The sequence below is a fragment of the Haliotis rufescens genome, unplaced genomic scaffold, assembly GCF_023055435.1.
Source record: "Haliotis rufescens isolate VD_foot unplaced genomic scaffold, xgHalRufe1.0.p SCAF_3, whole genome shotgun sequence".
In the NCBI taxonomy this organism is placed as follows: Eukaryota; Metazoa; Mollusca; class Gastropoda; order Lepetellida; family Haliotidae; genus Haliotis; species Haliotis rufescens.
The window spans coordinates 8,698,472-8,715,859 of NW_025964001.1; the positions used below are offsets into that span (position 1 = coordinate 8,698,472).

General features: G+C 39.0%; 1 protein-coding gene across 3 annotated transcripts in view; it reads left to right on the plus strand.

Annotated features, from left to right (window-relative positions):
• Window positions 1-51: 51 nt before the first annotated feature.
• LOC124140927 (N-terminal kinase-like protein) overlaps window positions 52-17,388 on the plus strand; it is a 28,741-nt gene continuing 11,404 nt past the window's right edge. The window contains exons 1-13 of one of the 3 annotated variants that reach the window (XM_048403675.1): window positions 52-284; window positions 943-1,002; window positions 1,574-1,654; window positions 2,795-2,914; window positions 3,516-3,742; window positions 4,638-4,728; window positions 5,554-5,709; window positions 5,818-5,976; window positions 7,960-8,067; window positions 11,926-12,039; window positions 14,236-14,328; window positions 14,589-14,651; window positions 16,656-16,844. In XM_048403675.1, the coding sequence (XP_048259632.1) occupies window positions 171-284; window positions 943-1,002; window positions 1,574-1,654; window positions 2,795-2,914; window positions 3,516-3,742; window positions 4,638-4,728; window positions 5,554-5,709; window positions 5,818-5,976; window positions 7,960-8,067; window positions 11,926-12,039; window positions 14,236-14,328; window positions 14,589-14,651; window positions 16,656-16,844 (1,575 nt within the window). In that variant the 5' untranslated portion in view covers window positions 52-170. The remainder of the gene's footprint in view (window positions 285-942; window positions 1,003-1,573; window positions 1,655-2,794; window positions 2,915-3,515; window positions 3,743-4,637; window positions 4,729-5,553; window positions 5,710-5,817; window positions 5,977-7,959; window positions 8,068-11,925; window positions 12,040-14,235; window positions 14,329-14,588; window positions 14,652-16,655; window positions 16,845-17,388) is intronic. The other 2 variants (XM_048403676.1, XM_048403674.1) reach the window with 2 other exon arrangements.

Here is a 17,388-nt window from a genome sequence, read left to right on the forward strand (position 1 = left end):
GAGACGAAACCAGTTAAAAGTATTTTAGCGACATGCCGGTTTCAGGTTCAAAGGAAATCGGGGTCGCGCAGTTTCGGGTTTCCGCTTCCGGACACATGAGAGCTGACACGAAGTCTTAGTGATTACAAGTGAAATAGTCATTGTTTTGAACGTTTAATGGAAGAGTCGAGATGTGGTCCTTCTTCAGTAGGGACCCTACGAAAGACTTTAATTATGACATAGGTGAAAAGGTGCCAGGTTTGGAAGAAAAGTCGATATGGACCCTGTACAGTGGGAAGAAGAGGGTGTGTTTGTTGTCTGTTGATTGATCAGTGATTTGACAGTTCTATCATCTGATCATATATCATGTACAGTTGGATGAAGTTCTCAATATAAGGATCATTGTCTTACACTAATGTGATGCTTTGTACATTTTCTTCAAAGACATGTAACGACCATGCTGAAAGCTGGGATGTTCTGATACTTATTTTTTTCATTTATACGAGAATGAACATGATTATTGAATAAGGGAAATTTTCAAGACACATGTCCTCAATACAGAAGATTTTCATAGCGATTGTTGACTTACATAAAAGATTTGGCAACACTGCAGTTTACTGGGCGCAGCTTCTTGTGCTAATTGGCTCAGGCTGCCGTCTGTTGCTCACGCTTCACATATTTTACATGCCTCTACCACACACTAACACGACTAACCCTAAGGATTGAAAAGTCATGCAGAATCAGTAAAGCGAGAGACACATCCAGGACCTGTAGCCAATCAGTGCAGGAAGCTGCGCCTGGTAAACTTCAGTCTTGCCAATTTATTTGTCTTTGTATAACTGATGAGGGGATGTGTGTTTGACCTAACGTACAAATTTGACACTCTGGGTCGAAATGATGTTTGCATCAATGAGATCATTTCAAACGTGAATGAAATCAAGAATCTGACAATTTATTTTCTAGGGAACTGGAGATCCTGTGTCAGTATTTGCATTTGATGTCAAAAGTGCAAGTGAATCTCAGGTATGATGTGGATAGTTAGGATTAAATGTGCTAATATTACTGTTATGTTATCATATAGTTATAATGCTTTTCTGAAACCATGTTTACTGAAAAGGTATTAGGCATTGACATGGTTAAGACAACAAAAATTAAATATATTTTGCACTGATTATACAACAAAACACTCAAACACTCTGTACCAGACTTAATGTAGAGTGGCACTTTAGAAATTGTAGTATCAATGAAGACAGAATTGAATTATGGATTTCAACTTCTCTATTCTTCCTATGCGACATTTTGGTACAGATGCTTGAGCCTATATCAAGCAATCCTAACTTTACCAGCGCCTAAACCAAAATGTCACAAAGAAAGAATAAAGAAGTTGACATCCTTACGTCAACTTGATCTTCATTGTACCAAACTTGTCCTTCCGTGGTATCTGAATGTTTTATTTCTCAGATATTATCTGTCAAGATCAGAAGAAAGAAAGAATTTTACCCAGTTCTGGTATTGATGACTAAGTATGGGTAAACATGCAATGGAGATTTCTAATCTGTGTATTGGGTCCAATAATATGCTTTGATTTTACCAGGTTCAAATTGCAAAGGGAGCATTCAAGAGGATAAAGACGTTGAGGCATCCCAATTTCTTGACTTTCCTTGATGGAATTGAGGTAAGATTCAAGCATAATGTCAAGGTGTTCCTCTCATTTTAAGGTTATTCAGTGTTGTGCACATGGTTACCATGGTTACATGGACATTTGCCTATGCCTGTTCTCCCCGTCGCAGTCTCACTGAAGAATTCACCATAAGCAAATGGAGAGCATTTTCCTTCAATGTTTTTATTCCCATCAACAAAATATGGTAGCAGGCACAACGCACTAATGAATTCACTTATTGATGTTGTCATTTAAACATATAAATATAAGAATATGTAAAACAGTTACACAAATAAGTAAAAAAGTAGAACACATTTATAACAAACACAGATATATATTAAACTATTTAAATGTTTTGACTGCAGCTCTAATTATATATTACCGTATTCGACGTAATAAGCGCCCTGCTCTAATAGCGCCCAAGGCGATATTTGCTAATATATTGGCTAGTCAACAATCTCATTTAGCACCCCTACTGATTGATCAATGTACATAAGACTTATTTATTCGCGTATAATACACACTCATGTGTTACATGCACCCTTAATTATGGGCAATTACATTCTGGAAAAATATATCTGTCATATATAAACATTTCAGGCTGTCAGCATAAACCGCGAAATTTATCTTTCAACTCTGTTTTTTTCACCAAAGTAATATTCTAATAAGAGCCCCCAATTACTAATTTTGAGTGCGCCCTGGGCGCTTATTACGTCGAATACAGTATATCTTACAAAAGTCATCTCCATAACAAACTCTGTATAATGAACAAGTGGATATACATGTACATTACATACATAGTGAACTGATGTAGTTTGATCTTATGTCATGTTGACATGAATAGGTAATCAACTGATATATCTTCTCAAGGCAAAGGAAGACTGAACCATCACAGGTTGTTGTGTCATGGATACATGCTCTATTGTGTCACAGACATACAGGGAACTGAAAATGCATTACTTTGTATATGAAAACATAAGTAGCAAATGGTTGTATCCTTGTATCATCTACATGGTTAAATCATTTCTGATACATTGACTACAATTTCTGTAAGTTTTTACTGCTGTTTTGAACAGCAGTAAAAGCATTAAGGTAGTAATGCAGGATAAGATTTGACATGTAAAAAATATTTAGAATTTACTACTATTTTTGCAGACAGAAAAGGTGATATACTTTGCCACCGAGGCAGTGACCCCCCTTGAGACACACTTGAACAACAATGATGGGGATGCCAAAAATGAGCTAGCCATATCATGGGGCCTGCACCAGATCGTGGTGAGTAGAAGTGACAAATCCATTCTCAGAACGTATCCTCATAGCAAACCATAATACCGGTAGTCAAAAAAGGTATTTTTAAACGAAAACATAATGAAATTTGTACCCAATCAATGCAAAGTGGGACATATCCTACAAATCAAGATGCTTAAGTAAGAGCAGACCCATAGTTTCATCCTCGTCTTTATCATGTCCATAAGTTCATCCTTGTCTTAATCATGTCCATAAGTTCATCCTTGTCTTTATCATGTCCATAAGTTCATCCTTGTCTTTATCATGTCCATAAGTTCATCCTTGTCTTTATCATGTCCTTAAGTTCATCCTTGTCTTTATCATGTCCATAAGTTCATCCTTGTCTTTATCATGTCCTTAAGTTCATCCTTGTCTTTATCATGTCCATAGTTTCATCCTCGTCTTTATCATGTCCATAAGTTCATCCTAGTCTTTATCAGGTCCTTAGTTGGACCACTTGGTTTTTTAAATTTTTGTTTGTTGATCCAAATACAAATAATTCCCGTCTGCTACTCTTCGTACCTTTGGCAACAACCTTAGAAATTTTGATTTGGTCAGTATAGTATGTCCCCATCATCATTGTTAACAGAAAGGACTGTCCTTCCTGGTGAATGACTGCAACTTGATCCACAACAATGTGTGTATGGCATCGGTGTTCGTGGACCAGGCTGGGGAGTGGAAGCTGGGCGGAGTGGAGTACATGTACCCTGCTGAGGGGGCAGAGTCTATTCCCCCTGTCAAAATACTCCCCATCCTGGAGAAGTACGACCCTCCTGAGAAGGCAGAGATGAGGAGGGGAATCAGGGGAGATAAGTGGTGAGTCGAGTGTGTGTACCTTAGTGCTTACAAAGCATCATTTGCCTCGTGTCACTGTTTGATACAATAGTTACACATTTCATTCTTCAACTAGTTTCAAATGAAGATGTGTAATGTGTTTCTGGTAATTTGAGAGAGCAATTCAAAAGTTTGATGTCTAAGAACTTAAGAAAAATACTGTTATTTCTGGTATCAAACTTACAGTTCTTCTTTGAAAGCTTTTCAAAATAACAATAAACTATGACATGTTCTTGTCACAATATGGCTGAAATACTACCGATGTGACTTGAAATTGTAAATAAGACCCATGAAGACCCGGGATAGAATAGGTCTTCAGCAAACCATGCTTGCCGTAAGAGGCGATTAACGGGATCGGGTGGTCAGGCTCACTGACGGGTGATGCATGTCATCGTATTCCACTTGCGTTGATCGATGCTCATGATGTCAATCACTGGATTGTCTGGTCCAGACTTGATCACTTGATGACCACTGTCATATAGCTGGAATATTGGAGTGCAATAAACAGCAAACAAACCCCCCAAAAATTGTATATCACCCACTCTCTACCAGATAGGGTGCTCCAAATTTGATGATATACTTCCTTTTGGAGTTTTTGTTACGTACAGACATTGAAGGATAGCCAGTCTTCTGCGGCTATCTGCTAGAGTAGAACTTTGAGGAACTTGGCCTAAAATCTCACTTGCTCCATATTGATGAAGTATGTATTAAGATGTATTTTGAATCCTAGTGTTAACTGTTACAGGTTTATAAAATTAACAGACTTCATTCATTATAGGAGTGCATTAGCTTTGCTCTATACAGAAATATTTTATCTATAATTGCACAATACACATGCCAGAGATAGACTTGTTGACAACTTGTTGATATGTATCAGGTCGTCGGATATGTGGGGACTGGGGTGTCTGATATGGGAAGTCTTCAATGGAACACTACCAAGGACAACAGCACTCAAGTCACTTGGAAAGGTACTGTGTTTGACATGGTATTGCTAAATTGTGCGAAATTCTTAGGAGATCCTAATGGACAATGTGAATGGAAATATGATAGTTCAGAATGCCTCCAGGTGATTCAATAATAATTACCAAAAATGATATGTATTGATATAATTGCTATATTTACTACTTACTACATGTACCACATGTACCACATAATTGGGTATTGTTGCTTGAGCTGACATAGATTGGCTGTGGTGTGTTTATTGAGTCCTACTAGAAGTAACTTAAAGTTCTTCTTACATGATCACATAAAGTCAGGTACCTTGTGTACCCCTCTGACAAGTGTAAATTGGCACGGCTGCCATGGCCGAAAGCTATGAACACACAATGCCATTTAGAAAGTGGTCAAATGTAACAAATGTTAAATTTGGGATAACACTTTCTTTGTATCAGAGGGGTACTCAAAGTACGTGATCTAGACTACCAGTTATCAGACTTTCATCTTTGTGGAAGCCTCGGAGACTGAGTGGGTTAGATCGCTGACTTTGTGTGCTGGCGATTAGGTGCCTCACTCTGGCAAGTGTGGGTTCGAACACTGGACGGAACTCAACCCCCCAAAATACGAGAATCTGTAATTTACAAAGAAAGTGTTATCCCAAATATAACATTTGTTACATTTGACCACTTTCTAAATGGTATTTTGTGTTCATTCTTAAACATGATTAAGTAAGCCCTTTGTTTTAGTTTAAATTTCTTGATTGACAAAGAAACAACACACTCAGCACTCTGGAGTCACAGCATTCGTTCACTGAAGAAAAAAATTCCAATAGTTTTGTCTTAATGTTATTGTTACAGATTCCAAAGAGCCTGGTGCCCAACTACTGTGAACTTGTGGGGGCCAACCCCAAGTCAAGGCCTAATCCGGCCAAGTTCATGGGAGCATGTCAGCGTAGAGACGGCTTCATGAACAACTCTTTTGTCAAGTCCATGTTGTTCTTAGAAGAATTTCAGGTAAAACTAAAGATTGGATATTTCTGCATAAATTTGGTACCGTCATGTCCAACACTTGTGTAGTAAACCATGTATGCTCTAAAGTAATTACATTCTTTCTTGTTTCAGATAAAAGACCAGAATGAAAAGACGAAGTTCTTCTCCAACCTCACTCCATCACTTGATTCATTTCCACCCCAGTTCTGTCGACACAAGATTTTACCCCAGCTCGTGAATGCGTTCGAGTACGGCAATGCCGGGTCCTCAGTATTAGCACCTCTGTTTAAGGTATTGGATTAAGAGAATATCTGATCAAGTAACAGCAATCTTTTATGTTTTAACTTATTCTGCATTACTCCTAAATGCATTTACTGCTGTTTTTTAAAAGAAGACAAAGATGTGAGGGGTCCAGCTGCACAAGAAGTTGTTCCAACCATTTGTGTGGCAGTACCCTCACATAGCTGCCACGCATTACTCCTAAATGCATTTACTGCTGTTTTTTAAAAGAAGAAAAAGATGTGAGGGGTCTAGCTGCACGAGAAGTTGTTCCAACCATTTGTGTGGCAGTACCCTCACATAGCTGCCACGTGATCTGGAAGTGGTGACGTCATTACCATGATTACTGCTTTGTCACACAAAACAGATAGACATGTTTGTGAGAAGCCTCTACCATATTCCAGCATCCTTTGCGTATTATTTCTACAATCGTTTCCTTATTGATATTGTTGTGTTGCTTATGGTTTGTGCCTTTTGGTCTTCCCTATTCCTTATTTGCAATTAATTCCTGCTTGTTTGTGGCTCTCAGTCACGGTAATTGGGTGTATTTATGTTCAAGTCCACCATTTTGAATTAACCATGTGGCCATGCTCTTGTGTTGTGCATTGTGAATTCTCTTGCTTGTTATTGGTAATTCATTCATCTTTATTACCTCTATCTTTGTGTGTGTCTTCGTGTTATTTTATACGTGCTTTGCATAATTTTTCTCTTCTAAAAATCAATGTAAATTCCAGATTTAATCCTCTCATTAATTGTCATGGCAACACGTCTGTCAGGGATCTCCACCCTGTGTGTTTGGATTGCATGGAGCCCTGTTCGACGACGTTCTCAGTGTTGTTTCTGACATCCTCTCTCGCTGAAAGCCTTTTCTCTTTACCAGTGAGAAATGCCAGACTCAGTAGTCACATCACCACCCTATGATGTCCGACTCTACTGAGACCCCTTCTACCGACTTCTATGACTGAGTTACAGCCTCCCGCAACTGCGCCTTAGGCTCTGACCTTACCCTATCTACACCTCTTTCACCACACTGGTGCTTGCACCTCCTTTGGCAACAACATCCTTCTTCCTCACCACACTGTCAGCACCGGTGCAAGTGCATTTCAGCCACTCATGGCGCCAACAGCGCCACTGGGATATGGACTTTTACATCTGCTTCTACCAGTGTCCTAACTGGATGTAATCGTAGATGCAGTCCATGTTTCAACACATTCGGTTTCAGCAACAGCAGCGCCAATGCCACCTGCATCTTCTCTTGTGTCTTTTTCTTATTCTCTTATTCTACTGTACCTTCTGCAATGCTGTCTTTTCCTGTGACTGTGGTGCCAACAGCGCCTCTTGTTGTCGTGGACACTACACCCACATCTCACCTATTTCCATGTCTCCTAGCTCCTCTAGGCCCAGCTCCAAGTTGTGTCGGTCACACTGCTGATCTCGGAGCCATTCTCCTGTACGCAGGAAGGATTGCGCTTATCATTCTGACTTTTCTGAAGGATCCTTCATCCCAGATTATGACCCTACCTCTCCAGACATGGACACGCACTTACACCTGAACCAAGACTCCGACTGGATGCCAACCATTTGGCCTTTAAAGCAACCCACTATAGGAGCGACGACTTCCCTGTCCATTTCTTTGAGGTGGCTAATGGAGCTCACGACGATTCGAATGCTCATCTGATCCACCTCTCTAAACCCCTGCCTCCTCTTCATGGGCTATTGATCTTATGATTGTGGGTTCGAATCCTAATTCGCCCCGATTATGTTTCTAGGTTTGTCAGCACCATACCCGTGCTCGTGGGTTTCACCGAAGTGGTAAACGTCTGATACCTGCATCACTTCGGGCTTTCCTCCCACATTAAGCTGACACGCTGTGATATAATTGGAATACTGTTAAAAGCGGTGTTAAACCCAACTCACTCATTCAATCACTGTCCACATCAGCACCATGCAACTCTGCACATTTGTCACAATGGTGAACACCACTTTTATTTGCAGCTTGGAAAACTACTTGATGCTGATGAATACCAAAAGAAAATAGTTCCCTGTGTCGTCAAACTCTTCTCCTCACCAGATAGAGCTACAAGAGTCAAACTGCTGCAACAGGTATGAATTGGATGGATTATAGTGATGATGAAAGATGATAAATGATGAGGATGATGATGTTAATTGATAGTGATGATGAAAGATGATAAATGATGAGGATGATGATGTTAATTGATAGTGATGATGAAAGATGGTAAATGATGATGATTATGATGTTAATTGATAGCGATGATGAAAGATGGTAAATGATGATGATTATGATGTTAATTGATAGTGATGATGAAAGATGATAAATGATGAGGATGATGATGTTAATTGATAGTGATGATGAAAGATGGTAAATGATGATGATTATGATGTTAATTGATAGTGATGATGAAAGATGATAAATGATGAGGATGATGATGTTAATTGATAGTGATGATGAAAGATGGTAAATGATGAGGATGATGATGTTAATTGATAGTGATGATGAAAGATGGTAAATGATGAGGATGAGGATGTTAATTGATAGTGATGAAGAAAGATGGTAAATGATGAGGATGATGATGTTAATTGATAGTGATGATGAAAGATGGTAAATGATGAGGATGAGGATGTTAATTGATAGTGATGATGAAAGATGGTAAATGATGAGGATGAGGATGTTAATTGATAGTGATGATGAAAGATGGTAAATGATGAGGATGAGGATGTTAATTGATAGTGATGATGAAAGATAGTAAATGATGATAAATGATGATGATGTTAATTGATAGTGATGATGAAAGATGGTAAATGATGAGGATGTTAATTGATAGTGATGATGAAAGATGGTAAATGATGAGGATGATGATGTTATTTGATAGTGATGATGAAAGATGATAAATGATGAGGATGATGATGTTAATTGATAGTGATGAAGAAAGATGGTAAATGATGAGGATGATGATGTTAATTGATAGTGATGAAGAAAGATGGTAAATGATGAGGATGATGATGTTAATTGATAGTGATGATGAAAGATGGTAAATGATGAGGATGATGATGTTAATGGATAGTGATGATGAAAGATGGTAAATGATGATAAATGATGATGATAGTGATGGATGATGATGATAATTGATAGTGATGATGAAAGATGGTAAATGATGAGGATGATGATGTTAATTGATAGTGATGATGAAAGATGGTAAATGATGAGGATGATGATGTTATTTGATAGTGATGATGAAAGATGATAAATGATGAGGATGATGATGTTAATTGATAGTGATGAAGAAAGATGGTAAATGATGAGGATGATGATGTTAATGGATAGTGATGATGAAAGATGGTAAATGATGAGGATGAGGATGTTAATGGATAGTGATGATGAAAGATGGTAAATGATGATAAATGATGATGATAGTGATGGATGATGATGATAATTGATAGTGATGATGAAAGATGGTAAATGATGAGGATGATGATGTTAATTGATAGTGATGATGAAAGATGGTAAATGAGGATGATGATGTTATTTGATAGTGATGATGAAAGATGATAAATGATGAGGATGATGATGTTAATTGATAGTGATGAAGAAAGATGGTAAATGATGAGGATGATGATGTTAATTGATAGTGATGATGAAAGATGGTAAATGATGAGGATGATGATGTTAATTGATAGTGATGATGAAAGATGGTAAATGATGAGGATGAGGATGTTAGTTGATAGTGATGATGAAAGATGGTAAATGATGATGATGATGTTAATTGATAGTGATGATGAAAGATGGTAAATGATGAGGATGAGGATGTTAATGGATAGTGATGATGAAAGATGGTAAATGATGATAAATGATGATGATAGTGATGGATGATGATGATAATTGATAGTGATGATGAAAGATGGTAAATGATGAGGATGATGATGTTAATTGATAGTGATGATGAAAGATGGTAAATGATGAGGATGAGGATGTTAATTGATAGTGATGATGAAAGATGGTAAATGATGAGGATGATGATGTTAATTGATAGTGATGATGAAAGATGGTAAATGATGAGGATGAGGATGTTAATGGATAGTGATGATGAAAGATGGTAAATGATGATGATTATGATGTTAATTGATAGTGATGATGAAAGATGGTAAATGATGATGATTATGATGTTAATTGATAGTGATGAAGAAAGATGGTAAATGATGAGGATGATGTTAATTGATAGTGATGATGAAAGATGGTAAATGATGATAAATGATGATGATAGTGATGGATGATGATGTTAATTGATAGTGATGATGAAAGATGGTTAATGATGATGATTATGATGTTAATTGATAGTGATGATGAAAGATGGTAAATGATGATGATTATGATGTTAATTGATAGTGATGAAGAAAGATGATAAATGATGAGGATGATGTTAATTGATAGTGATGATGAAAGATGGTAAATGATGATAAATGATGATGATAGTGATGGATGATGATGTTAATTGATAGTGATGATGAAAGATGGTAAATGATGAGGATGATGATGTAAATTGATAGTGATGATGAAAGATGGTAAATGATGATGATTATGATGTTAATTGATAGTGATGAAGAAAGATGGTAAATGATGATTATGATGTTAATTGATAGTGATGATGAAAGATGATAAATGATGAGGATAATGATGTTAATTGATAGTGATGAAGAAAGATGGTAAATGATGAGGATGATGTTAATTGATAGTGATGATGAAAGATGGTAAATGATGAGGATGATGATGTTAGTTGATAGTGATGATGAAAGATGGTAAATGATGATGATAGTGATGGATGATGATGTTAATTGATAGTGATGATGAAAGATGATAAATGATGAGGATGATGATGTTATTTGATAGTGATGAAGAAAGATGTTAAATGATGAGGATGATGATGTTAATTGATAGTGATGAAGAAAGATGGTAAATGATGAGGATGATGATGTTAATTGATAGTGATGATGAAAGATGGTAAATGATGAGGATGATGATGTTATTTGATAGTGATGATGATGTTAATTGATAGTGATGATGATGTTAATTGATAGTGATGATGATAGAGATGGTTTCTGAGGAAGATGATAGTTATGAATATTGATAAATGACAATGGTGATGAAGCTGATGGGTAACAATGGTGATATGGTGATGAATGACAATGGTGATGATGGCGATGGATGATAATGGTGATGATGAATGACAATATTAACGAATGACGATGGTGATGATGGTGATGGATGACAATGGTGGTGATGGATGACAATGATGGTGATGGATGACAATGGTGGTGATGGATGACAATGGTGGTGATGGATGACAATGGTGGTGATGGATGACAATGGTGGTGATGGATGACAATGGTGGTGATGGATGACAATGGTGGTGATGGATGACAATGATGGTGATGGATGACAATGGTGGTGATGGATGACAATGGTGGTGATGGATGACAATGGTGGTGATGGATGACAATGATGGTGATGGATGACAATGGTGGTGATGGATGACAATGGTGGTGATGGATGACAATGATGGTGATGGATGACAATGGTGGTGATGGATGACAGTGATGATGAATGACAATATTAATGAATGACAAAGGTGGTGATGGTGATGGATGACAATGGTGGTGATGGATGACAATAGTGCTGATGGATGACAATGGTGGTGATGGATGACAATGGTGATGATGGTTGTGAATATTGACATCAGTGGTGATATGTAATGATGCATGGCAATGAAAATCAAAATTAAAGAGTGTGATAATTGATGGTTATGATTAATTATAATGAAGGTGGTGATAATGAAATGTTTATGTAGTCTGGATATGGTGATCATATTCCAGGAGTTAACATTGGATGTTTTTTGGTTGATCTTTTGTCAGGAGCTATATCAAGTGTTCAACTTTTAATTCTTTCAGGTGGAGTTTTTTGTGGAACACCTACAGTCTAACACAGTGAATGACCAGATCTTCCCCAACCTCATCAGTGGCTTCTCAGACACAAACCCAGTCGTCAGGGAGTGTACAATCAAGGTGAGATCAGGAAGTAGGGTCGACTGACACAAACCCAGTAGTCAGGGAGGGAACAATCAAGGTGAGATCAGGAAGTAGGGTCGACTGACACAAACACAGTAGTCAGGGAGAGTACAATCAAGGTGAGATCTGGAAGTAGGGTTGACTCACACAAACCCAGTAGTCAGGGAGAGTACAATCAAGGTGAGATCAGGAAGAAGGGTCAACTGACACAAACCCAGTAGTCACGGCTGTACAATCAAGGTGAGATCAGAAAGTAGGGTCGACTGACACAAACCCAGTAGTCAGGGAGAGTACAATCAAGGTGAGATCAGGAAGTAGGGTCGACTGACACAAACCCAGTAGTCAGGGAGAGTACAATCAAGGTGAGATCAGGAAGTAGGGTCGACTGACACAAACCCAGTAGTCAGGGAGAGTACAATCAAGGTGAGATCAGGAAGTTGGGTCGACTGACACAAACCCAGTAGTCAGGGAGAGTACAATCAAGGTGAGATCAGGAAGTAGGGTTGACTGACACAAACCCAGTAGTCAGGGAGAGTACAATCAAGGTGAGATCAGGAAGTAGGGTCGACTGACACAAACCCAGTAGTCAGGGAGAGTACAATCAAGGTGAGATCAGGAAGTAGGGTCGACTGACACAAACCCAGTAGTCAGGGAGAGTACAATCAAGGTGAGATCAGGAAGTAGGGTCGACTGACACAAACCCAGTAGTCAGGGAGAGTACAATCAAGGTGAGATCAGGAAGTAGGGTCGACTGACACAAACCCAGTAGTCAGGGAGAGTACAATCAAGGTGAGATCAGGAAGTAGGGTTGACTGACACAAACCCAGTAGTCAGGGAGAGCACAATCAAGGTGAGATCTGGAAGTAGGGTTGACTTACACAAACCCAGTAGTCAGGGAGAGTACAATCAAGGTGAGATCAGGAAGTAGGGTCGACTGACACAAACCCAGTAGTCAGGGAGAGTACAATCAAGGTGAGATCAGGAAGTAGGGTCGACTGACACAAACCCAGTAGTCAGGGAGAGTACAATCAAGGTGAGATCAGGAAGTAGGGTCGACTGACACAAACCCAGTAGTCAGGGAGAGTACAATCAAGGTGAGATCTGGAAGTAGGGTTGACTGACACAAACACAGTAGTCAGGGAGAGTACAATCAAGGTGAGATCTGGAAGTAGGGTTGACTGACACAAACCCAGTAGTCAGGGAGAGTACAATCAAGGTGAGATCAGGAAGTAGGGTCAACTGACACAAACCCAGTAGCCAGGGAGAGTACAATCAAGGTGAGATCAGGAAGTAGGGTTGACTGACACAAACCCAGTAGTCAGGGAGAGTACAATCAAGGTGAGATCAGGAAGTAGGGTCGACTGACACAAACACAGTCGTCAGGGAGAGTACAATCAAGGTGAGATCAGGAAGTAGGGTCGACTGACACAAACCCAGTAGTCAGGGAGAGTACAATCAAGGTGAGATCAGGAAGTAGGGTCGACTGACACAAACCCAGTAGTCAGGGAGAGTACAATCAAGGTGAGATCAGGAAGTAGGGTCGACTGACACAAACCCAGTAGTCAGGGAGAGTACAATCAAGGTGAGATCAGGAAGTAGGGTTGACTGACACAAACACAGTAGTCAGGGACAGTACAATCAAGGTGAGATCTGGAAGTAGGGTTGACTTACACAAACCCAGTAGTCAGGGAGAGTACAATCAAGGTGAGATCAGGAAGTAGGGTCGACTGACACAAACCCAGTAGTCAGGGAGAGTACAATCAAGGTGAGATCAGGAAGTAGGGTTGACTTACACAAACCCAGTAGTCAGGGAGAGTACAATCAAGGTGAGATCAGGAAGTAGGGTCGACTGACACAAACACAGTCGTCAGGGAGAGTACAATCAAGGTGAGATCAGGATGTAGGGTTGAAAACCAAAACACTGTTATATAACCGAAATCTGTTCAAAGCTGTTTAAATCCTATTGTATTAATCTTGTTAAAATTGATACAAATCTTTTAATTATGAATGAATCCTTTATCATGTCAGGTAATGAAAGGAAGAAATTTCCTGCTCGTAATGAAATCTTGTGTAGGATATTTGCTGATGTGCTTTTTAACAGCTTGGATTTAGTCTTAAGATGCTGCCAATTTCTCATCTATACAGTGTGAACAAAATAGTATACCAGCTAATGTGACATTATTGTTTTGACAGGCGATGCTTCATTTAGCATCAAAACTCAACTATAAGAATTTGAATGAAGAACTTATGAAACATTTTGCTCGCCTGCAGTCAAAGGATGATCAGGTAATATTTATATATCTTACAACTGATGGAAACTGACAATATGTATCCAAGTATTTTATGTCTTTTTGACATGATTCAGCTTTATGTATTTTCTTTTTGTCTTGCTGTTAATGCACGGAAAACAGCATAACTTGGTGTGCACTTCTCAATCATTGACCACTTCCATGTCAACATAAACCGTTGTTTTGGTTAATGTCAAGTTAATTACTGGTTAATGTCACATGCATTGTGGTTTTTATCTATATCCTGTGTTCCAACAGGGGGGCATCAGAACAAACACAACCGTCTGTCTTGGAAAGATAGGTCATTTTCTCAACCCCAGCGTAAGTATTCATTGTTATGTTATTGTTTTATCACATTCTCATTTTCAATTATGTTCCCTATATTAACTCAACCATGTTAAATGATGTTGATTTCAATAATATTTGCCATTACCTTTTTGATTATGATTTTTTAATCAAAATGTTTATCAATGAATGCATAGTGTATCACATGAAGAATCAACATCGGATTCCACTGTCCTTCGCGATTTACAAGGTCATCATATCGCCATGTTATTATGATAATTACCTTGGACCTGCTTGCCACCTTAGCTTTGTTTGAGAAGTGACCTCACTATGTTATCACAGCATCTTTCTGACTCATGAGCCTGGAGGGGGAACGGGCGTCCCAGTCATCTAAGGCGCCGCGATTTGCTGTGCAGAGTTGCGTCCCTTGGGCACGCCAGAAACCTATAATTTGTGGGTTCGAATCCAGGTTCACTCTGATTGTTTCTAGGTTTGTCAGCACCATACCCATGCTCGTGGGTTTCACCGAAGTGGTAAAACTCTGAGACCTACATCACTTCTGGCTTTCCTCCCACATTAAGCTGACACGCCACGATATAACTGGAATACTGTTAAAAGCGCGGTGTTAAACCCAACTCACTCACTCACTCATGAGCCTGGAATAAACAACCTACCCGTGAAGATCCGGGGTAGAATAGGTCTTCAGCAACGCATGCATGCCGTAAAAGGCGACTATGCTTGTTGTAAAAGGCGACTAAGGGGATCGGATGGTCAGGCTCACTGACTTGGTCAATGCATGTCATTGTAATCCAATTGCGTGGATCGATGCTCATGATATTAATCACTGGATTGTCTGGTCCAGACTCGATTATTTACAGACCACTGCCATATAGCTGGAACATTGCTGAGTGCGATGTTAAACAACAAACAAACAAACAAGCAAACAAGCAAACAAAATGGAATAAACAAACATTTGAAATGAGAATGAGGATTCGGCAAAAATCTACAGTAAAGATTGTGCCATTTATGCATTCCCGGTTGTATTTGAGACAGAACACAACACGGTGAGTCTCGTGCTGGTGATATTGCCGCCTGATTCAGTAATGAGTGAACAGTGTAATTTGATTGGAAGTCTATTTTTAGCATTGTGTCTTTAGAACTGGACTCAAAATGAAGCTCTGGTGGCGAATGGGTTCAGGGTATTTATCAAAATAGAATGGATATATAATACACTCAAGGACTTGTTTCACTGTATTGTGAATATCCCCATGTGTCAGGTGTATTTTGTGGCAGTGATGATAAGGATGAGTAATCAAGGACTAGGTTCACTGTATTGTGAATATCCCCATGTGTCAGGTGTATTTTGTGGCAGTGATGATAAGGATGAGTAATCAAGGACTCGTTTCACTGTATTGTGAATATCCCCATGTGTCAGGTGTATTTTGTGGCAGTGATGATAAGGATGAGTAATCGAGGACTTGTTTCACTGTATTGTGAATATCCCCACGTGTCAGGTGTATTTTGTGGCAGTGATGGTAAGGATGTCTAATCAAGGACTTGTTTTACTGTATTGTGAATATCCCCATGTGTCAGGTGTATTTTGTGGCAGTGATGATAAGGATGAGTAATCAAGGACTTGTTTCACTGTATTGTGAATATCCCCACGTGTCAGGTGTATTTTGTGGCAGTGATGATAAGGATGAGTAATCAAGGACTTGTTTCACTGTATTGTGAATATCCCCATGTGTCAGGTGTATTTTGTGGCAGTGATGATAAGGATGAGTAATCAAGGACTTGTTTCACTGTATTGTGAATATCCCCACATGTCAGGTGTATTTTGTGGCAGTGATGATAAGGATGAGTAATCAAGGACTTGTTTCACTGTATTGTGAATATCCCCACGTGTCAGGTGTATTTTGTGGCAGTGATGATAAGGATGAGTAATCAAGGACTTGTTTCACTGTATTGTGAATATCCCCACATGTCAGGTGTATTTTGAGGCAGTGATGATGTCTAATCAAGGGCCTGCTTTCCTCACAGATAAGACAAAAGATTCTGTGTTCGGCCTTCCTGAGGGCAACTAAGGACCCCTTCCCTCCGGCTCGTCAAGCGGGCGTGCTGGGCCTGGCAGCCACACAGAACTTTTACAGCCTGAAGGAAATCTCAAGTCGGCTTCTGCCATCAATGTGTTGCATGACCATGGACCCTGAGAAGATTGTCCGAGACCAGGTACGTTCCCAGTTAGGGCTGTCATTGGTTGAAAAGTTTAGTATCGATAAGTTTACTCAAAAGTAGCATGATATCACAATATGTTGATTGTATGTGTGTGTTTGTTCTGCAGATGTATTCAAGGTATTTGTGTAATGTGTGTGTTTGTTCTGCAGATGTATTCAAGGTATTCGTGTAATGTGTGTGTTTGTTCTGCAGATGTGTTCAAGGTATATTGTGTAATGTGTGTGTTTGTTCTGCAGATGTATTCAAGGTATTCGTGTTATGTGTGTGTTTGTTCTGCAGATGTATTCAAGGTATATTGTGTAATGTGTGTGTTTGTTCTGCAGATGTATTCAAGGTAATGTGTGTGTTTGTTTGCAGATGTATTCAAGGCATTGTGTAATGTGTGTGTTTGTTCTGCAGATGTATTCAAGGTATTTGTGTAATGTGTGTGTTTGTTCTGCAGATGTATTCAAGGTATTCGTGTAATGTGTGTGTTTGTTCTGCAGATGTGTTCAAGGTATATTGTGTAATGTGTGTGTTTGTTCTGCAGATGTATTCA